This window comes from Diospyros lotus, chromosome 5 (assembly GCF_014633365.1).
Source record: "Diospyros lotus cultivar Yz01 chromosome 5, ASM1463336v1, whole genome shotgun sequence".
Taxonomy (NCBI): Eukaryota; Viridiplantae; Streptophyta; class Magnoliopsida; order Ericales; family Ebenaceae; genus Diospyros; species Diospyros lotus.
The window spans coordinates 4664836-4687731 of NC_068342.1; the positions used below are offsets into that span (position 1 = coordinate 4664836).

The following is a 22896-nucleotide window of genomic DNA, read 5'->3' on the forward strand; positions in this document are numbered from 1 at the left end:
TTTCACCAGTATTCTCTTTCCCTTGCCACACATCAATTCCAACCAAAATAAAACTCCATAGAAAAGAAGGCCATTCAAGATTTTCATATATTTAGAAAATGCTTTCCCCAGCGAGAGAGGGGGGGAGAGAGAGAGTGAAAGTAAGAGACTTGTACAAATGCTATAAGAAACAGCAGAGTCACTATGGTACAATCTCTCTTCATCACATGAAAACAGCTTCAGCTAAACATGAGAGACAAATATAAAAACAGCTGCCACTGTGAGCAAAGTAAAACAAATCCAAACATAAAATGATGGCAAAGTCAATAAAAATTAATGGGTCAACAGTGATGGCTTGAATGCTGCTATGGAAGACATTCAAGAACACAACAATTCAAAATATTTGATACTTAACGGGCCCGATCCATCCTTCAACTGTACAAATCAAGTAACAGGAATAACTACAGAAGGGGATTTCATCTAGGGAAGAGAATCTTCCTTCTTGCCGCCTTTGTAAGGAAAGGAAGCCACATTTGAATTAGACACTGTTTCTTGGTAGACGGTTTCTATTATCTGCAAAGTACACCACATAGATTAAGAATGAGCTTAAATACATACCATTCCAACCCCCATCAAAAATGGATTATCAGCAAGCAAACTAACACCGAAAACAGTGCACAACAATTATTTATCAAAACTAAAATGAAATCCTCATCATCTACTTGTGTTTTCATTTTCTCAACAGCTGGAAAGATTTTCTTCTAAATGAATAAGTAATGGCTTGGATGCAGTGGATAGAACTGCAATTCTCAGATCATCAGGCCATTTACCTACCATGGTTCACATGTTCAACAAGGAGCTAACTGCAGATTGATAGATATCATTTCACCTAATCAATATATAAAACCTTTCCTCCTTCTAGGAACTCAAAATATCTAGTGTTTCCCCAAATAAAATCCAATACAAGGATTAATTCACACCAAAGAAGGAGAAAGGAAAAGAAAAATGCAATGAAACTAAAAGGGTCTCAGCAAAAGAAAAATGCTAGGAAACTACAAGTGTCTCTACACAAGTAAAAACTAAAAACCAATACCTTGCTTTTATCACTCTATGACATGTCTCAAGAATCACAAATCATTTTCTAACAAGCGAACAACTGTATACCAAGAATAACTGCATCAAAACCTATTTATTAAAACATTAATTAGATACAACCACCACCACCACCACAACCACAAGCCTGTATTCCAATAGCTTTACAGTCCATCCATCTCTATTTGGGGCCATATCCTCCATAAAGCCATTATATCCTATGTCAAGTTAATTAGATAATCTATACAACAGTCAAAATATCCTTCAAAATACATCCAATAATTACAGTAACAATAACAGTATCAAGCACCATAAAACTTGTATTCACTAGTAACTTTTGAATTTCTCTCTCTTTTTATTGGTACTCCTCTTTTTTAAGCCAAATGAATATAAAAACATGCTTAATGTATTGTTTGTGCCTGTAATCCAACTAGGTGGGATCGGATATATGAATTCTAGACTTGCATGCAACAGTAAACTTGGCCATATACTCTCATCTCTTATTGCCCCTTCAAAATCATAGATATTTAGGCTCCTCTCTCTTGATTTCGTTAGTTCCATCTCTTTCTTCTCACAGGTCTCCAAGCATTGCAGTAAGTATTATTACTACTCACTTAGCTCAAGCATAGTAGGAGTAGGATGGGAAATATAAGGCAAAGCAGGTCTAATATCTTCACTTCACCAATGAACCTCAATAAGATTGGGTGTAAAACATGATAGAAGAAGCTCTACATTTTTGGAGGCTTAGTAAAGATATGACTTGAGGATAACATTTCTAATGCCGTGTAACATGTATAGGCTACCTGGCGCATGTTCACATTGAGTAATTTGAGTCACTATCATCACTAGCTTTATAAACATAAGCAGAGAAGTCACCATCATCATTAGTTCTATAAACATAAGCAGGTGCCTGAAAAACAGACTGACAACAATATTCTATCAGAAGACAAGATTCCACTAGAAATTAATCTGTTAAGTTCAACTGAGCTATTTCCCAAGGCAGTATAATTTTTTTTCACTAACGTGTATCAGAAACAGGAAAACTTACTATACCACTTGAGAGATTAGAACACAGCTTCAAATGAGTGTAGAAAAAGCCCAAATCAAAATTAGGGGAAAAAAAAAATAAAAATTGACCACCTATTTCACGGGCAAACCAGACCAATAATACGCCGGTTTGCCAACAATACAAATTCATCATCGCCACCAAAAGGAAATATAGCCACAGGTTAGAGAAAGAGGGATCACCAAGAGACAAGCATGTAGCAACCGTCATGAAATCACCGGCAACCAAATTCATTCAAATTGACAAAGGAATTAAGGGGAGACAAAAACTAAAATCCGCAATCGACCAATTTGTAGTAGAATCATGAAGGCCCAAAATTGTCATCAAATCCACAACCACAACAAGAACCCGTTCTATAAGAACTGTTAAAACTCATTGCCACTAACAACCACCGAGAGCAACCCTCCCTCAGCCGCCTCCTGCTCGTCAAGAAACAAGTTCTCCGTAACCCTAAAAACGGCGTGCAATCCAACAACCACAATCCCAATTATCAGCGCCACCAACACATTCAAACCGACATGAGTGTAAACCAAGGCGATGATTGTGACCAAACTCAGCGCCGCCAGAACAACCCTATCGTCGAGCGTCCGATTGAAGAGCTCGACGGGTTCGTCGCGGAAGAAGTAGAGAAACAACCAGGCGACGAACACTACCAAGAAAACGATCATGGAGAAAGGGTGGTAAATGAGGCTGAGGAACAGTATGATCAGCATCACCAAGGCGTAGTTGAAGCGGAAGTAGTAGAGGTTGCGGCGAGTGCGGGACATGGCCTCGCCGTAGCTGTAGGGCCGGGAGAAGGCGGAGAAATCGAAGAGCTCCCGCCAGGGACGGCGCGCTGCCATTAGGGCTTGGGTCCGGGACGTGAATGTCGAGCGGGGAGCGGCAGGGATGGGCACTGGGCCGTAACCGGAAGATGATTCGGCGGACATTTTTTGGTTTTCAGGCGGAGGTGAATGTACTGAGATTGCGAAACGAGTGGTAAAGTATCGGTGACTTTCTAAGAAGGGGAAAGTGGAGTAGGGTTTTGGAGCTTCTCCCTCTGCCCCTTCGCCGTCTCCGTTTCCGGCACCGTTCCCGTCGCCGGAATGGGAACTGAAAAAGCTCGGGGCAAATTGTAAATTAAATCCTTTTTTTCCTCTTGTGGAAAATGAAATCCCAGTTGGATCATCCGTTACTCTATATGTATGTATATAGGTGTGTGTGTGCGTGTATGCATGTATGTGTTTAGCGCGGAACATGAAAAGACCAATTTAACCCTGCTCGTGTACAGATATATTTTCCACCGGACTGCCATTTGTACCGATGCTTGTGTACAGATATATTTTCCACCAAACTGTGCTATTTGTACTGACGTCCGATGATTGAATAGAATTTCATCGATCATCAAACTGTTGTGGACAAAAAAAGCTTGATCAGGTGAAACTCAATTGGGCTTTTATCCAAGATGAAAATTGATTAAAGACGACGACAAGATGTGACAACGAGACATTATATTGAGGTGATGAGAGAATACATTGACAATCGATTATATTGAGGTGATGAGAGAATACATTGACAATCGATGAGACGGAACTTGCTTAAGGCGACCATAGTAGAGAAAAGTAAAAGTGGCCAGGATAGAGATGTGATGAATTTATAAATTGAGTGAGACATTTTTTATAATTTAACATCTTGAGCAAAGTAGCATTTTCCATTCTCCACCCAATTGTAGCGGGAAACAAATGATGGTTAATTGGGAAGCTGACTTCACGAGCAGAGCAGAGCAGAGAAGTAATGGGTGGCACATTTTGTTTTAATAAATTTTATGCTTATATTTTAATTTTAAATGAATAATTAAAAACTCATTAAAAGGATCCCTAGAGGACTAGACTCAAATCAATCAATCAAAAGCTGACCTGGCCTCCCTCTTTTTGAATTGGTTAAGATTCCTTCTTCATCATAATGCCAACAAAATGAAATGAAATGAAATCTCAACTATTCATCTCATCCAATTGATTTCCAATAACAAGAGGCCAAGAGGAGAGGATCTTTCATCTAGGTAAGTCTCATCTCATGCAGTTTTTACATTTTATACGGTTCAGAATACATAAAAAAAAGGATCCTATATATATATATATATATATATATATAGATAACATATTACTCTATTAGAACAAAATTGCACAAGCAAAGCAAAGCAATGCAATGCAATGTTTGATCACTCACGCTCGCTCACTCCCATCTTTCCCACTTGATGATTTCTGCTGCTCTGTACCATGAAATTTCCTCCCAGCTTCAACGGCTTCCCTGCAAAAAACTCAAACCCACAATAATAATGATCACCTGACTAAAAAAACAAAGCACAGGCCACGATGGCAGTAGAAAGTTGAAACCAGAGAAGAGAAGAATCTTTCCCACAACCTGAAAGCATTTACAAGCTCCTTATTTTCAGGATCAAGCTTCACACCCTCGTAAAATGAATTGGCAGCCTCATCAAATTTCTGCACTTGTAAAGGTCAACAACACATCAATGAAACAAAAGGACATTTTTTTTTTATTTATAAAATTCAAGTAAAAAAAAGCAACCCCCCCCGGGCGGGGCACCGCAAGAATGAGAACATGCCTGTAATAAACGAAAAGCTGAACCTTCCCGGTAGCAAGCCTTTGGCCAATCCGGTCTTAGTGTTCTGCAGGCTCTCCCATCACCCAAGGCTTGCTCAGCTTGCCCTAGACGGATCCAGCAAAGACTTCTATTGGAAAACAAAGTAGCATCCGTTGGATCAAAATCAATCGCCTGTCAACGCATTCAGCATTTAAAACAACTTATTACACTGGATTAACCTGGAACATTTGAGCAACTTATTACGTACCAGCAATAAGTTCCAAATAAGAAATTTAAGTGTATATCAAGTATTGAGGTCCAGGAACAAGGCGACACCTCTACGTAACTAGTTTATATTGTATTTCTGAAACATTTTTAAGGCTATTTTTTTCATGTATCCAACTACTGTAGCACATTCCCACCAATATTTTTTTATCTCTTTAAAGAAGATTGTCATTGGAACTCCTCCCAAACATCAAAACCTTGGTCTTAAAACTAACAATATATGAGAGTGAGAGATAGAGAAAATGAAATTAATTGACACCTGTGTGTAAGCATCAACTGCCACCAAATAGTCCTTTCGCTTGAATGCTTCATCTCCTCTCAATTTTGCTTCTGCAGCTTTTTCCTTCGCTGCTGGAGTCACCTGAAAAGAGATTAAACATGTTTTGGTGAGAAACACCAGCTATAAATTCTTTATATGGGATTGACTTTCCATGTAATCAATGACAAAAACTTTCCAACCAAGAAATGGTCCAACATGCAAAAATACAATGAACTTTCCAACCAAAAATATAATGAACTTTTATAGAACATGGAAGTAATATGAAAAGAAGCAAATGGTCCTTCCATTCATGGGTGTATAAGAACAATATAAAGCAATTTAATCTCTTTTCAGGTGACTCCAGATGAAACCATAATTTCAATGAATTTCTTACAAATTGCACACTCACAATATAATATTCTCATCTCTAAATAATCCAGTGCAAAACCAAGAATGTTACTCTATGAATGTTTAGAAGACAGCATCAGAAGCACCAAAGATGGGTATTTCAGAACCAAACCAAGTGATAAATAAATTGAATTGCACCTCAGGCATATCTTGCTTTGGAGTGACAGCATCTTTCTGCGCTTTGACTTGCTTTGCTTCTTCCTGCAGTTTTACACTTAAAAGTCAATAAAAAGATCTGAAAAATATGGCAGTCATTTCACCCTAGTGTTTTTGGAAGAATGTCAAGCAGACAAGGTGGAAGAACCCAAAGTAGAGCAAACCACATCTTAGACACCTCTCCTGTGGAGAACACGCTGAACGAAATCTGATGCCGGGGCTGTTGCTTTCCTTTAGTGTTTTTTTTTTTATTATTATTTTTTGTGCCAACCCTTTCCTTAGTTGATTGATATAACGCAGGGAAATGGCAATCTATTCCAGAGCATAACTTGATAAGAACAAACCAAGGTTCCAAACATACTCATATATCACAAAATATAAGGTAATACATCACATATTACCTATGATTCAAAAGCGGTCTATTTCTTAAGCCATGGCTCAGTAAAATATCAACCATGATCAGCATATCTTACTCGAATTGTTAGTATCATGCAGAAGCAGAAATAAAGGCATGGGTCGACTTACACTTTTTGCTTTTTGGTTTGAAGGAGTTTGAGAACAAGTGCCATTCGCATGCTTCTTGTTCCTTAGCATATATGAATGGATAGAAATACAACACTAAATATGTAATATATCACTTATAAATCATGTAGGATTAGAATGACCACCAATCATCAATCCCCTGATTTCTGGCAGTCAATTTAGTCCCATTAATTCACCATTCCGTGTAATCCCATTGATTTTTTGCAATCTTTAGCCATCTTACCTCTTATCATATAGAAAATTTGTAAAATTTTAGATTTCTTAGGCTTGTAAAAGTGTATCTTTGCATATCATAATAAATGTGAAGAAACTGCAAAAACTCCTTTAGACTCCCAGCATCAGATGCTAATGCCACAATTGTGAGCCTTTCACAGACTAAACATACTTGACAGTATTTTAGAAATTAGGATACAAGTTAGCCTAGTGAAATAAATTGGAATCCTCTCACCAAAGAACAGAAAGTCACACAACAGATTAGAAGATCTAAGAACCTGTTCTTTTCTAGTTTCAGATTGCATATGTTCAAGTACTCCATCAACACTCCAGTCAGCAACGTCCTGAATTTTTGAAGTTAAGGGCAATAACATCTCAACAGCCTTCCTATTACCTCTTGCAGCTGCAACTTGGACAGGCTTCAGTCCATCCTGCAAGGGAAGATGAGCATAATCATAATCAAGCACACCATGATAGGAGCTTTTCTATTCCCCTTTTTTAAGTTCTAATCATGACAAAAATAAGATAACTGCACAAGCATCATAAGACTAATGGATTACTTATTGTGCTTGATAAATGCATGAACATAGAAAAGACAACAAAAGAACCCACAACAAAACGATATTCTATGTTAATGCTTATAAACACACCTGCATGCAATACTCATTCTTTGAGCCCATGTAAGATAAAGTACTGAATCCTTACACAAATAGAGATGCATATAGTAACAGTGGATAACGTCAAATAAGCCACTAACTAAACCAGGTGAATAGCCAAAGCTGGACAGCATTTCACGAAGCAGGATCCTGAAAAATATTCTACTCTTCACAAAGCAAGTTCTCATTGGCAACACACAAGAGAAAGCTACAAAAACAGAAACATTCTTCACACTCACCTCATCGGTGACATTTGGATCAGCTTTGGCTTTCAATAGGCTGTTTATTAGTTCTGGACTTCCATGGTCAGCAGCAATGTGCAAAGGTGTTGCTCCACCTGCTGTAATATTAACGTTTGCCCCTGCCTGTACTGCAAATAACAGTTAGAGATGCACAGTGGCAGAATGAAACAAGACAACTTAAAAGACTGCCAAACAGGATAACTCATATGCTAATGTGAAGATGCATCATCCCATGGTATTGCTGGCCAATAATGCCATAAATATCAGAGATGACAATAAAGAAATGAACAGTCACATTTGCACAAGCATAAACAATGAAGAATATGAAACATCACATGAAACAGTTCACTTTCCAAGAATTTCTATATGTTGAAGTATGAGCGAGCATGGCACACATGCTCGTGTATCTAGACCTTCAACAAAGTTCAAAATCTAATGTAGGACTCACAAAAGCAATTAGAAGAAAAACATCACATGCTAGATTACACAGAAACAGATGGTAGGATTCTGGCTAAAAACAACAATTAGTCAGAAATACAAATCTCAGAAATAGTCATATATCCAACAAAAGCAACCATCATATGAAAATGGTAACAAAAAGGAGCAAGACAATCAACATTAACACTTTGCTAGGCACACAACATATTTTGCTTAGAAGGGTTCAGCGCATTTAAAACAGGGAGGTTATGACTCACAGAATCAAGGAGGGATGGTTAAAGTGGAGAATGCATCCAGCATTTTATGCAATCACAAAATTCCATAAAGCTAAAACGGAAGTTTTATCGGATGGCTATATAATCATTTTGGTTGTATGGCACTGAATATTGGTAGTAAAAAGCCAACATGTGTAAAATATGAGCATAGCTGAAATAAAAATGTTAAGGTGGATGTGTGGCTATAGAATAAACGACAAAATAAGAAAGGAAATAATTTGTAATAAAGTTGTAGTAGGACCTATTGAAGATAAGATGAGGGAGTCATGACTAAGATAGTTTGGACATGTGAGAAGAAGACCAATAGAAACACTTGTGAGGTGAGTGGATGAAATGGAGGAAATTGGAGCTAAAGCAAGAGAGGAAGACCAAAAATAACTTAGTAGGATGCCCTTAGACATGAGATAAGATATCATGGCCTTACAAAGGATATGGCCATGAATAGAGATGGTTGGAGATCGAAAATTTATGCAGCTGACCCTGCGTAGTGGGATTAAGGCTTCTAATATTGTTGTAATCTTGACAAATGAAACTAACCCTCACATCCTAATTGATGCAGTAACAACAGCGAACACACCTCCATGCAAAGTGTGCAGATGTCTGACTAGTATAGTTATCAATTATACACAGTCTGAATTAGCATTGGACACAGGTATAAATCAGTGTAGCTAACACTAATCAATCATAGTTATTTTATTATTAGAGTTTCGACAGTTTGAATTACTCCAGCAAATAGATATGCAAGAAAATCTAAGAAAAATTAATATTGGACACAAGTATATATCAATGTAGAATTTACCATGCCATTTTACAGTTCACTTGTACTGTTAATCACAAATTTTCAAACCAAAAAGGAAAGGAAAAATAATTACAGAACAAATCATACATCAGCATATGGGCACGGACAAATCTGTTGGAATTCAGCAAAGGAATCCTGCCGATTTCATGGAGATTTTATTAGGAAAGTTTTCTTTTAGAAAGTTACCATGCTTAACAATTGCTAGCTGTTATTCTCCAATCAGTCCTGTAAATTAGTCTTTCTGTAATTAAGTAGTACAGCTATAGATAGTACAACTGTTGTATCAATTAGTCCTATGATTTAGGAGGCTAAATATAGGAAGGTATGCTGTATATATTGATTGACTGTTGATGAATACAATTATCGGAGAATCTCTCCAAATAATTCTCTGTTCATGGTATCAGAGCCACCATTTCCTGTGGCTGAAACTTTTTTATGCTACCACATCAAACTGTAGAGTCTTAAGTTGCAAATCATGGCTGGAAATCCATCAGAGATGACAACTAGCGAATCATCTAACACTAATTCCAGCCCAGTTAGAGATACATCGATGCCTACTGCTCCAATAACCCTTGACAGCCATTCTCTCTAGATTACTCAACATAAACTGAATGCAACCAACTTTAGAGAATGGAATCAATCGGTATTGCTTGTCATCAAGGGCAAAGGCAAAGTCGGGCATCTTACAAGAGCAACACCTATACTTCATATTAAGTCAGCCACCTACAGTATTTGGGACACTGAAAACTCCATTGTCATGGCTTGATTAATCAACTCGATGGAGCCCAAGATTGGGAGGACACATCTCTTTTACAAAATGGCTAAAGCAATTTGAGAAGCTGTGCAAGAGATTTATTTTGATATGGAGAATATTGCACAATGCTTTGAGATCAGATCTGCAATCCAGACAACAAGACAAGGTAATCTCTTAGTCATTGAGTATTACAATGTTTTGATTGAGTTATGACAGGAAATGGATCTGTTCTATAAGATTAGTTGGGAATGCCCTGGTGATGGAGTGAAGTATAACGAGATGTTAGAAAAGGAGTGAGTCTTTGACTTCCTCCATGGGCTCAACCCCGAATTGGATGAAGTTCGAGGCAGATTACTAGGTGCTAAACCTTTTCCATCCATTCGAGAAGTCTTTGCAGAAGTCGGGCGAGAGAAAAGTTGAAAGAAGGTAATGCTACATCCTTCCCTGCATTCTTACAATGACGTGAGCATTCAAAATTCAGCTCTTGCTGCCGCTGCCACAAAGAAAAAGACTACTACTTTACCCTCTGGTGAGTCACAAAAGGACAAACAGTGGTGTGATCACTGCAACAAACCCTATCATACACAAGAGACCTGCTGGAAAATCCATGGTAAATCAACAAATTGGAAACCTCAAATTCAAAGGAAGTCAACTCAATCTGCCTATATCACAGATCTAGAACCTGGGAAGTCCACCAATCTGACTTTATTTGCGAATCAGATGGAACTCATGCATTAGTTACTAAATCAAACAAAACTGTCAAAAATGTCTGATCTCACTGAGACTCCTAAACCAACAGTATCACTTGCCAAACAAGGTACTACAAAACAATCCTTACTTTCTCAAAAATTAGCTACAAATTCCTGGATTGTAGATACAGCCATACAGGTGTCTCGGATCACATGATAGGCTTAGTGGATGCCTTATCGACCTATGAGACGTGATCGGGATATAATAATCTCAATGGCTGATGGTGCAGTATCTCCGACATAGGGCAAGGATCAGTTTATTTGGTAGAGTTAGCCTTGAAATCTGTTTTACATGTGCCAAAATTGAAATGCAATTTACTATCTATGAGTAAGCTAACCAAAGATATGAATTATATGGTGACATTTTTTCCATCTCACTGTGAATTTCAGGACCTATTTTCGGGGAAGACGATTGGTAGTGCTAAGGAAGTATGGCCTTTATTACATTTCAAGATCTTGCAATCCCTCTAGATCTAGGTTACAAAATAAATCTTCTTTTTTTGCTATTTCAGATTCTGAGATTATGTTATGTCATAAGCATTTAGGGCATCCTAGTTTCAGCCATCTTAAAGCATTGTATCCTCACCTCTTTATCAATAAAGAACGACATTCTTCTCATTGTGAGCAGTGTATTCTTGCCAAATAGTCTCGACAACCTCACCCTACTCATTCTTATAAACCTTCCAAACTATTATATTTGATTCATAGTGACATTTGGGGACCGGCAAGAACACCTAGCCTAACAAGCACTCGTTGGTTTATCACTTTCATAGATGATCATAAAAGGACTTGTTGGGTATTCCTTATGAAAGAAAAATCTGAAGTCAGTGCAGTCTTCAGAAAATTTCATTAAATGGTGCTTAATGTGTTTCAATCCTCAATCTATGTTCAAATAATGGCTGAAAGTATTTCTCAAATGAGTTCAATCATTATCTAGCCAAACAAGGAATAATTCACCAAAGTTCTTGCCTTTACAACCCTCAACAAAATGGGGTGGCAGAACGGAAAAATCGCCATTTTCTTGAAATTGTTTGTTCTATGATGTTCACTAGTTTGTCACGGGATCATTATGTAAATAAAAAGCATTCTATAGTAGAAGGGAAAGGGGTATAGCTGTAATAAGTAATAGATGGGCAATTATAGCACATGGCTGTTTTAATTCAAATGTAACCCAAATAGTGGCGCTAAGGTTGGAAGTATATAACCAACCTTCGCCACTAGGACAAGTATCTTTTTGGCAATACAATTGAATTGCTCTTTCCCTCCAAACTTCTCTAATTCTCCCTCTCTTTCTCTCTCTCGTCCTCACCCTCTTATTCTTCCTGTTCTTCTACCTTACCAATTCCCACGCAATTTAATCAGAATTGCGAGAGAATTCGCCTTGTCAGAACTACAACCTGACAATTTGGCATTAGGGCACCATCTTGGGCGATCAAGTAAGAAATGGCTGACAGAACCAGAATGAAGCAGATGGAGTCGCAGCTTCATCAGGTTTCAACAATGATTGGCAAGATCCAGAGTAGGATGGAATCGTTGGAGAAATCAGTGGATTGACGAATTGATGGCGTAGTGAATGTGTGGCGCGAAGAGAGCAGATCTCAGGCAGCCAGATTGGAAGAACAAATGAGGGAGCAAGGACAGGCCCTCAGAGATCAGATGCAACAGTTTGTTCTGATGCTCACTCAACAAACTCAGGTTCGTATTTCACTTGAGTTTCCTACGAGAGACAGATCGGAGCCAATCCTGCATGGACCAAGCGGTATTGGCTGATCAAAGGGATCGACGGAATTGGAGGTGGAACCACAGGCGATGGAGGAGAATTTAGAAGTTCAGCGGCAAGGCTAGGGATCTGGATCACACCAGAATGGTCCTCATTTGCCTAAGATGGAGATACCACTGTTTGATGGTCATAATCCGAGGTGGTGGACGAGGCGTTGTGCGAGGGTGTTCAGTTTGCACAATGTGACCGAAGCTCAGAGAGTTATGTTGGCGGCAGCCTACCTGAACGATGAAGGAGATGCCTGGTTTCAAGGTTAAGTGGAGTAAGGGAAATATGTTCGTGGGAAGAATTTGTGGAAGGATTGTGCGAACGGTTTGGAGAGAAGGGGGAATGTTGGATGTGGTCGAAGAATTCAACAAATTAAGGCAAGGCGGATCAGTGCAAGCCTATCAACAGAGATTTGAAGAGTTGAAGGCTCTGATGTTGCTCTCCAATCCCACCTTAACTGAGGGATACTTTGTATCAAGCTTTATAAGCGGCTTGAATGAAGAGGTCCGTCCTACAGTCAAAATGTTTCGACCCAAGACTGTTCAGCAAGTTACGGAGTGTGCCAAACTTCAAGAGTTGACGATGGAGGCTTTGGTCAAGAAACAGAGGGGTATAAATAAGAGATGGCAGGCACACCCTTGTAAGCAAGTAATAGAGGATGGGGAAGGAATGGAGGAACTGTGGGATCTAGAAGCAAGGGATTACTAGCCTTACCCGCACCTCCCCAACCGATACAAGGAAATTTAACAGAACAGAGGCGATTGGCAGGCCTCTGTTTCAGGTGTGGAGACAAGTACACACTTGGGCACCAATGTAAAAGGCAGTTGTTGCTTCTAGAAGGGGCAGAAGAAGTGGAAGAAGAAGAGGATAGGGACGTTGTGGAAGAAGAAGGGGAAGATGGGAAGGTGGAGATATCCCTGCATGCCTTAAGGGAAGTGGTGACTAACAAAATCATTAAGGTGGAAGGGAAGGCGAGAGATAACTGTCTGATGATTTTGATTGACAGTGGAAGCACTCATAGCTTCCTGGACAAAGGGTTAACAAGGAGATTGAAATGCAACCTCACGGGGACACAACCCTTGGCAGTGACAGTAGCTAATGGCCAGAAAGTTCTATGCAAATCTGCCTGCATGAGGTTTTGTTGGCAGATGCAGGGTGAAGACTTTGAGGCTGATCTACGCTTACTTAAGTTGGGCGGATGTGACATGGTCTTAGGGGTTGATTGGATGAGGGAAGTCAGCCCCATTTGTTTTGATTTTAACAAGATGGAGGTAACATTGGAGAAAGGGGGTAAGAGATTGACCCTCACTGGCAGTACAGAAGCAAGGACTTGTAAAATGATTTCAGGCAAAAAGTTACACAAATTACTCAAGAGCAAGTGGACGCAAGTAGCCCAGCTCTTTTCGATACAGGCTATAGAAGGGAAAGAATACACAGTAGATGAAGGAGTTATGCTACATTCAGTGGAAACCACAACAACTCCTTGGGAGGTAACTCAACTCGACTCTCTTAATCTACTCTTAGATGAATTTGAGGACTTGTTTGAGGAGCCTAAGTCTCTACCACCCCCACAACCCATAGACCACACTATCAATCTCAAAACCAACGCAAAACCGGTCAATATCCGTTCATATAGATATCCCCCAAAACAGAAGGCTGAAATTGAACGTATGATCAAAGACATGCTCAGTACTTCTGTTATACAACCAAGCACCAACCTACAACCAAGCACCAGCCCTTATGCCTCTCCTTTGTTATTGGTAAAAAAGAAAGATGGTAGTTGGCAATTTTGCATCGATTATCGCCAACTCAACTCTCTCACCATCAAAAATAAATTCCCAATACCCATCATCGAAGACCTATTAGATGAATTGCATGGAGCCAAGGTTTTCTCTAAACTTGACCTCCAATCCGGGTACCACCAAATTAGAATGCACCCCAATGATATCTACAAAATTGCATTTAGAACCCACCAAGGGCATTATGAATTATTGGTAATGCCCTTCGGTTTGACTAACGCTCTAGCCACCTTCCAAGCCCTTATGAATCAAGTATTTGAGCCCTACTTACGCCAATTTATTCTAGTTCTCTTTGATGACATTCTAGTATACAGCCCCACTTTTGCCACACACCTAGAGCACTTAAGAGCTACTCTACAAGTCTTCCGATTCAATAAGTTGTATATTAAGAAGTCTAAATGTGCGTTTGCATAATCACATGTGGAGTATCTCGTCCATATCATTTCTGAGGTAGGTGTTAGTACAGATCCGCAGAATATAACTGCCATGACTGCTTGGCCTAAGCCCCCTAATGTGAAAGCTCTCTGTGGATTCTTGGGTCTCACTGGCTACTACCGCCGATTTGTCAAGGACTATGGCACCCTTAGTAGACCACTAACTGAGCTGTTGGAGAAAGAAGGATTCCATTGGAATGAGAAGGCGGAGGAGGCATTTGAATGTTTGAAAGTTGCTATGAGTAAGGTACCAATTCTGAGCCTACTTGATTTTAACCAGCCCTTTGTATTAGAAACTGATGCTAGTGACAGCGGAGTGGAGGCAGTCCTGACGCAAGGCGGCAGGCCATTGGCCTTCATTAGCCAGGCCTTAGCCCCTAAACATTTAGGCCTCAGTGTGTATGATAAAGAGCTCCTAGCGGTGCTAATAGCTGTAGAGAAGTGGCGACACTACCTGGAAAGAGGGCGGTTCATCATAAAAACCGACCATGAAAGCCTTAAGTTTCTGTTACAACAGAAGCTTCACACTCACCTCTAGAGAAAGAGAATGTCCAAGTTGCTGGGACTCGACTATGTGATTCAATATCGGCGAGGTCAGGAGAATAAAGCAGCTGATGCTCTATCTCGGTGTGTGGAGGAAGGAGCTTCAGCGGCCATCACTGCAATTACTCCGAATTGGTTCCGGGAAGTAACGACCAACTACACACAGGGAGATTGGATTAAGGACTTGATGGAACAAATGGTCCTAAATCCTGACAGCAAACCAAGTTATTCCTTGCAGAATGGGGTGCTGAGATATAAGGACAGAATCATAATTAGAGACGATGAAACGCTCAAGCAAAGGATCTTAGAAGCACTACATGACTCTCTTGTGGGAGGTCATTCCGGAATACACAACACTTATAGCAAGGTCAGACAACTATTCTTTTGGCCAGGATTAAGGAGAAAAGTAATGGAGTATGTGAAGGGCTGTGACACGTGTAATCGCTGTAAGCATGAAAACATTCACCCCCCAGGCTTACTACAACCCTTACCAGTGCCTGACCAAGCATGAACTCATATCAGTATGGATTTTATCGAAGGGATGCCAAAATCTGAAGGAAAGGATTGTGTGTTAGTAGTGGTGGACCGCATGACTAAATATGCCCACTTCTTGGGTTTATCTCACCCCTTTACGGCACAGGAGGTGGCCAGGGTTTTTTTGGATCATGTGGGAGAGTTACACGGGCTGCCTCAAGTGATAGTGTCAGACAGAGATAAAGTATTTACCAGCATTATGTGGAAAGAACTAATGAAGTCTCTCAGAACACAGCTACACATGTCCTCTTCCTATCATCCGGAAATAGACGGTCAAATCGAAAGGACAAACCAGTGTCTCGAGACATACTTAAGGTGTGTGTGCCTAACAAATCCTACCGGGTGGCACAAATGGCTTTCATTAGCTCAATGGTAGTACGATACTACCTATCACTCTTCACTCAAGATGACCCCGTTTGAAGCTTTATATGGATACCAACCCCCGCTCTTACCCCTGGGTGGAAAACGCAACCATGTAGCGACGGTGGACGACTATTTAGCTCAACGGCAATAGATATTACAAACTCTGAGAGAAGAGCTCGCCAATGCCCAGAACAGAATGAAACAATATGCGGACAGAAAGAGGAGTGGAAGAGTTTTTGCGGTCATAGACCTAGTATACTTGAAACTACGGCAAGCCCAGTTGAAGACTATGTCCTCCAGATCAATCACTAAGCTGAGCCCCAAATTCTATGGACCCTACGAAGTGTTAGCCAAGGTAGGCCAAGTGGCTTATAGGCTCAAACTGCCCGAGGGGTCTCTCATCCATCCCGTGTTCCATGTATCACTCCTCAAACCCTCACCCGGCAAAAATGCAGTTAGTTTCGTCCTACCATCCGTAACCCAACCTGCTCAACAAGAATCGGAGCCATCGCTATAGTGGATAGGAGAATAATCTACAAGCACCAAGCCCCTATAACCGAGGTCCTGGTACTTTGGTCCACTTTCCACCCAGAAAACAATACTTGAGAATACCTGCCCAACCTCCTGAAACAATTTCTGAGGGCAGCAAGACTTCTACAAATTACTTCAAGGCACGTAATGCTTCTAGCGGGGGGGAATTGTCACAGGACCATTATGTAAATAAAGAGCATTCTATAGTAGAAAGGCAAGGGGTATAGCTGTAATAAGTAATAGATGGGCAATTATAGCACATGGATGTTTTAATTCAAATGTAACCCAAATAGTGGTGTCAAGGCTGGAAGTATATAACCAACCTTCGCCACTAGGAGAAGTATCTTTTTGGCAATACAATTGAATCGCTCTTTCCCTCCAAACTTCTCTAATTCTCCCTCTCTTTCTCTCTCTCGTCCTTGCTCTCTTATTCTTTATGTTCTTCTATCTTACCAATTCCAACGCAATTCAATCAGAATTGCGAGAGAATTCGCCTTGTCAGAACTACAACCTGACATAGTTCAATTCCAAATTCATATTCGGGGGAAGCAATCCTTACAACCTCTTATCTAATTAATCGACTTCCTTCCAAGGCCCTTTCATTTCAAACTCCTTTAAGTACCTTGATTTCTACTCTCACACTAGGATTCTTAATTCCCTTCCCCTAAAAATCTTTGGGTGCACTGTTTTTGTTCATAATCATCATCCTTCCCACTCCAAACTTGAGCCTAAAGCCCTCAAATATGTGTTTGTTGGTTATTCTCTTACCCAACAAGGATACAAGTGTTATTGCCCTTCCACTCAAAAATTTCTTGTTTCATGTGATGTCTCATTTCTTGAACACCAACCCTTTTATCCCAATATCTCTCTTCAAGGGGAGACTTCTAGTACAGAGTAATATTGGGATCCTTCCACTTCTCTTCCTATATCTATTCCTACTTCTAATTCTACTTATCATCTGCCATGGCAAGCTGAAATTTGACCTGAAACAATCACCATCCCTACCCAAACCTATGCAACCAAACAAAGGGGAGAATAGGTTCTGGAAAAACTCATCTTGATTTATTCTAGAAGGCCTCGTGATTCTTAGCAAGGTCCATCATCAGAATTAGAGTCAAGTCTAGTGAATGACATTTTGGAAGAGATACATGCAGAGATTGAGAGTCCAATGAATGATATTGTGGACGAAGTGCATGTAGAGGCTGATGATTTAGACATACCAATAGCTCTTTGGAAAGGGGTGAGATCATGTGTTAAGTACCCTATTTCTAATCACTTGGTATATTTGAAATTGTCCCCACAATTCAAGGCATTCACTACTAGCATTGATGAGATTAAAGTTCCTAGGGACATATATTGTGCTTTACAAGTCTCAAGGTGGAAGGCAACAGTTATGGATGAAATGCAGGCACTAATAAAAAATAACACATGGGATGATATTTTACTCTTGAGTAATGAAATGGTTTTGATGAATGTCTATATGAAAATCAATATATGAAAATCAATCTATATGGATTTTGTGAATGAGAAAATGAATTTTTAATATATGAGTTTTGAAGCAAGGTATGAAAACCTATAGAAGAAATATTGAGTATGGTTGAGTGTGATTTGTTTCAAAATATACTTTTGATAATCTCAACTTATTTTAAAGATAATCAAAATGAGTTTTTAAAGAATCGAATAAGGTTGTTTTGAAAATTCAAGTTTTTCTAAAGAATAGTCGACTATCAGGATCTTTCTGTTGACTATGCTTCAAAATAGTCGACTATTTTAGCATCTGTCGACTATCGAGTAAAAATAGTCGACTATGCCTTTTGATCTGTCGACTATTTTTGTTTATGAAATTCTAAAATTTCTTCACATTTCAGCAACTGTCGACTATTCAAGTATGTCTGTCAACTATTGGATTTTTGTAATAAAAATAGTCGACTATCAATATATGTCTGTCGACTATTCTTAGTTTTACTTGTAAAAATAGTTGACTAATCTTTTCTTCTGTCGACTATTATGTTTCACAGATTTTATAATGGCAAGTTTTTCAACTCCAACGGTCACAAAAACGGCTAGTTTCTTCTTCAATCTTTATGGATGCTTATATATACAACTCATGGATGATCAAGGAGAGGCTAATGGACTGAAATGAGATGATCTAGCAATTGCAAACAATTTTATTCGAGCTTACAGTGTTTGGGCTTTCATTGTTTTATTTTTCTCTCCAAGACTTTGCTATTCTATCATTGTAAATTTATTGTTAAGCCTTGTTTTTCATTGTGAGAGAACTTGTAACTAAGAGTGTTAACTCTTAGCTTATCTCTTTCATTTGTATTGTTTTTATTTTCCTAGCTTGTGTAGCTAGAGGGCCCATTAAATTGGGAGGTTGTATTTCATAGCTTGTGTAGCTAGAGGGCCTACTTGTGTAAGTAGGAGGTTTTAGTGAATTGGTTTAAAATCCTTAGTGGGAGCTAAGGTAGTGGATTAGGCTTGATTTAAGCCGAACCACTATAAATCCTTTGTGTCTTTTATTCTTCTTGCTTTACATTTGTCATTTCATATGTTCTATATTTTAAATCACTAAAACCTCAATTGGGTTAAAAAGTTTTTCAAGTTTTATCATTTAAGTTTTTAAATATCCAATTCACCCCCCCTCTTGGTGTGTGCCATAGCATCTCCCGTTCTAACAATTGGTATCAGAGCCTTGTTCCCACTGTTTTTCATTGGTTTAACAACCTAGGGAAAAAGATCTTGTCAAATGGCACATATTTTCGGCTCATCAATAGTTGAGGGTCAAAATATCACTCGTCCACCTTTCTTTAATGGTACTAACTTTAATTTTTGGAAAACAAAAATGCTCATCTATCTTATGCAGGATACAAGCCTTGTGCAAGTGATTAAGAAAGGGGTTACATTGGCCGATATGGAAAATATGGAGACTTGGACAGTAAAGGAAAGAAGAGATATGGAGATAAATGCAAGAGCCATGAACACTTTGTTTTGTGCTCTTTGCGTCGAAGAGTTCAACAGAGTCTCAACATGCAAAACGGCCAAGGAGATTTGGGACAAATTAGAGGTCACTCATGAAGGCACCAGTCAAGTCAAGGAATCAAAGGTAAATCTACTAATTCATGAGTATGAACTTTTTTCTATGAAATCTTGGGAACCTATTAATGAGATGTTTACTAGGTTTAATAATATTGTCACAAATTTAGAGGCCTTAGGTAAAACATTTACAAATGGAGAAAGAGTTAGAAAAATTCTAAGAAGTTTACCTAGATCGTGGGAATCCAAAGTCACTGCCATAACAGAAGCTAAAGATTTAGATAACTTATCTTTTGATGATTTGGTTGGATCTCTCATGACTCACGAGATCATGTTGAAGAGAGATAATGATGAGATAAATAGAGATAAGAATCTTCTGTTCAAAGTTTCACACTCATCTAGTGATGATGATGATGATGATGATGATATGAAGATGAAGATGAAGATGATGATGATGCTGATGATGATTTGATGATAATTACTAGGAAATTCAAAAAGTTTCTTAGTAGAAAAATGTTGAAAGAATTGGAAAGAAGAAACCTAAGGAAGAAGAAAGATAAGCTTGAGGGGGAGAAATATAGAAATGCAGTTAAATGTTATGGATGTCAAAAGTATAGGCATATCATATCCGAGTGTCCATCATTTAAGAGGTATGGAAAGAAGTTCAAGAAGAAAACATATGATTCATCCTCTAGTGGCAAATCTCAAGTGGAGGAAGTGGTCAACCTATGTCTTATGACCAACATAGAAGAGAATTCTTCCCATTCTAGTGATTTAATTTTAAGTTTTACTCTTGATGAATTGCATGATGTATTCAATGATTTGATAAATGAATTTGAAAATATCAGTATGAAAAACAATGTCTTAAAGAAGAAATTAAAAACTTTAGACAAAGAATTAAGCTTATTGAAAGAAGAAAAAGATTCTTGGAATAATGAGAAGAAAATGTTGAAAGCTCAAAATGATGAACTTCAAGAGAAACATAAATATTTAAAATTATCTCTTGAAAAAGCCGACAAAGAGAAAAAGGAATTGAAAAATGCTCTTGAGATTCAAAGAAAAGATTTTCATAAAAGAAGAAAAGGGCAAAGTGGCTTTGTGAAAAGAAAACAAAATTTTGCCTCACATTCTAAAATCACTTGTTATTATTGTGGTCAATGTGGACATTCTGTAAATAAATGCTTTATAAGAAACCATCCTACAAGATATAAATAAATATGGGTTCCAAAAGGAAATTTCAATGCTAACTATGGTGACCCCAAAGTGGTTTGGGCACCAAAAGCTTGTGGATGAGTTATTTTTGCAGGTTGCTTGACATCCAAATGAAACTTAAAGTGAAATCCTTGCGGATGAATCAAGCATGAAAGAAAAGGGGATGAAAAAGAAATTCAACCCCAAAAGATGCTCATTTTTTTTTCCAACCAAGAGTAAGAAAGATTGTTAAACTCAATCTTGGTGGTATATTTTCTATCCCTAAACTCTCTGTTTTTAAGTTTTGATGATCTTGAGTTATAAGTTTGCCTCTATGTTTTTGTTGAAGATCTTTATCAATAAGGGAGAATTATAGTGTTGTGATATATGCATTGATTAAGGGGGAGTTTTCATCTAAAGAAAATGAACATTTTACTCTTGCCAATGATTGCTTGCCTCTGAATGCATGCTTAATTTGATGAATGATTTCTATGAGGATTTGGTTTAAGGGGAAGCCTATTTTATTTATGCTCTTAGTATGTTCTCAAAAAGGGGGAGTATTAATCTTTTTGATTTTGACAAAAAGGGGGAGATAAATTGAATGATTTGATTTTCATATTTGTTTTGTCATCATCAAAAAGGGGGAGATTGATATTTTACTCTTGAGTAATGAAATGGTTTTGATGAATGTCTATATGAAAATCAATATATGAAAATCAATCTATATGGATTTTGTGAATGAGAAAATGAATTTTTAATATATGAGTTTTGAAGCAAGGTATGAAAACCTATAGAAGAAATATTGAGTATGGTTGAGTGTGATTTGTTTCAAAATATACTTTTGATAATCTCAACTTGTTTTAAAGATAATCAAAATGAGTTTTTAAAGAATCGAATAAGGTTGTTTTGAAAATTCAAGTTTTTCTAAAGAATAGTCGACTATCAGGATCTTTCTGTTGACTATGCTTCAAAATAGTCGACTATTTTTTATGTTCTGTCGACTATTTAAGCATCTGTCGACTATTTTAGCATCTGTCGACTATCGAGTAAAAATAGTCGACTATGCCTTTTGATCTGTCGACTATTTTTGTTCATGAAATTCTAAAATTTCTTCACATTTCAGCAACTGTCGACTATTCAAGTATGTCTGTCAACTATTGGATTTTTATAATAAAAATAGTCGACTATCAGTATATGTCTGTCGACTATTCTTAGTTTTACTTGTAAAAATAGTTGACTAATCTTTTCTTCTGTCGACTATTATGTTTCACAGATTTTATAACGGCAAGTTTTTCAACTCCAACGGTCACAAAAACGGCTAGTTTCTTCTTCAATCTTTATGGATGCTTATATATACAACTCATGGATGATCAAGGAGAGGCTAATGGACTGAAATGAGATGATCTAGCAATTGCAAACAATTTTATTCGAGCTTACAGTGTTTGGGCTTTCATTGTTTTATTTTTCTCTCCAAGGCTTTGCTATTCTATCATTGTAAATTTATTGTTAAGCCTTGTTTTTCATTGTGAGAGAACTTGTAACTAAGAGTGTTAACTCTTAGCTTATCTCTTTCATTTGTATTGTTTCTATTTTCCTAGCTTGTGTAGCTAGAGGGCCCATTAAATTGGGAGGTTGTATTTCATAGCTTGTGTAGCTAGAGGGCCTACTTGTGTAAGTAGGAGGTTTTAGTGAATTGGTTTAAAATCCTTAGTGGGAGCTAAGGTAGTGGATTAGGCTTGATTTAAGCCGAACCACTATAAATCCTTTGTGTCTTTTATTCTTCTTGCTTTACATTTGTCATTTCATATGTTTTATATTTTAAATCACTAAAACCTCAATTGGGTTAAAAAGTTTTTCAAGTTTTATCATTTAAGTTTTTAAATATCCAATTCACCCCCCCTCTTGGTGTGTGCCATAGCATCTCCCGTTCTAACATGGGATATTGTGGAATTACTTGAGAGCAAGAAGGGCAGTTGGCAGCAAGTGGATGTTTACAATTAAATATAAGTCAGATGAAAACATTGACAGATACAAGGCTAGACTAGTAGCCCAGGGCTTCACACAGACTTATGGAATAGGAGGAGAACTTGGCTCCAATTGCCAAGCTAAATTCAATACAAATTTAGACTGGGAACTACAACAACTATATGTTAAAAATGCATTTCTAAACGATGAACTAGAAGAGGAAATTTACATGACGAT

General features: G+C 38.2%; 2 protein-coding genes across 4 annotated transcripts in view; both read right to left on the reverse strand.

Moving 5' to 3' along the window:
- Positions 1-356: 356 nt before the first annotated feature.
- On the reverse strand, positions 357-3302 carry LOC127801522 (PRA1 family protein E). 2 transcript variants are annotated; one of them, XM_052336737.1, is made up of 2 exons: positions 2320-3302; positions 357-552 (listed from the first exon to the last, which is right to left on the reverse strand). In XM_052336737.1, the coding sequence occupies exon 1, from the start codon at positions 3064-3066 to the stop codon at positions 2503-2505; it is 564 nt and encodes a 187-aa protein (XP_052192697.1). In that variant the 5' UTR covers positions 3067-3302; the 3' UTR covers positions 357-552; positions 2320-2502. The 2 variants fall into 2 exon arrangements, with proteins under 2 accessions (XP_052192697.1, XP_052192698.1); XM_052336738.1 differs by having other exon boundaries at positions 2212-3302.
- The window catches only part of LOC127801521 (uncharacterized), a 31223-nt gene continuing 8683 nt past the window's right edge, over positions 357-22896 (reverse strand). The window contains exons 7-14 of one of the 2 annotated variants that reach the window (XM_052336735.1): positions 7478-7603; positions 6861-7013; positions 5809-5871; positions 5263-5364; positions 4740-4910; positions 4538-4617; positions 4343-4423; positions 357-552 (exon numbers count right to left, since the gene is read on the reverse strand). In XM_052336735.1, the coding sequence (XP_052192695.1) occupies positions 549-552; positions 4343-4423; positions 4538-4617; positions 4740-4910; positions 5263-5364; positions 5809-5871; positions 6861-7013; positions 7478-7603 (780 nt within the window). In that variant the 3' untranslated portion in view covers positions 357-548. Of the gene's footprint in view, positions 553-4102; positions 4424-4537; positions 4618-4739; positions 4911-5262; positions 5365-5808; positions 5872-6860; positions 7014-7477; positions 7604-22896 lie in introns of those variants that run through there. The other variant, XM_052336736.1, reaches the window with a different exon arrangement.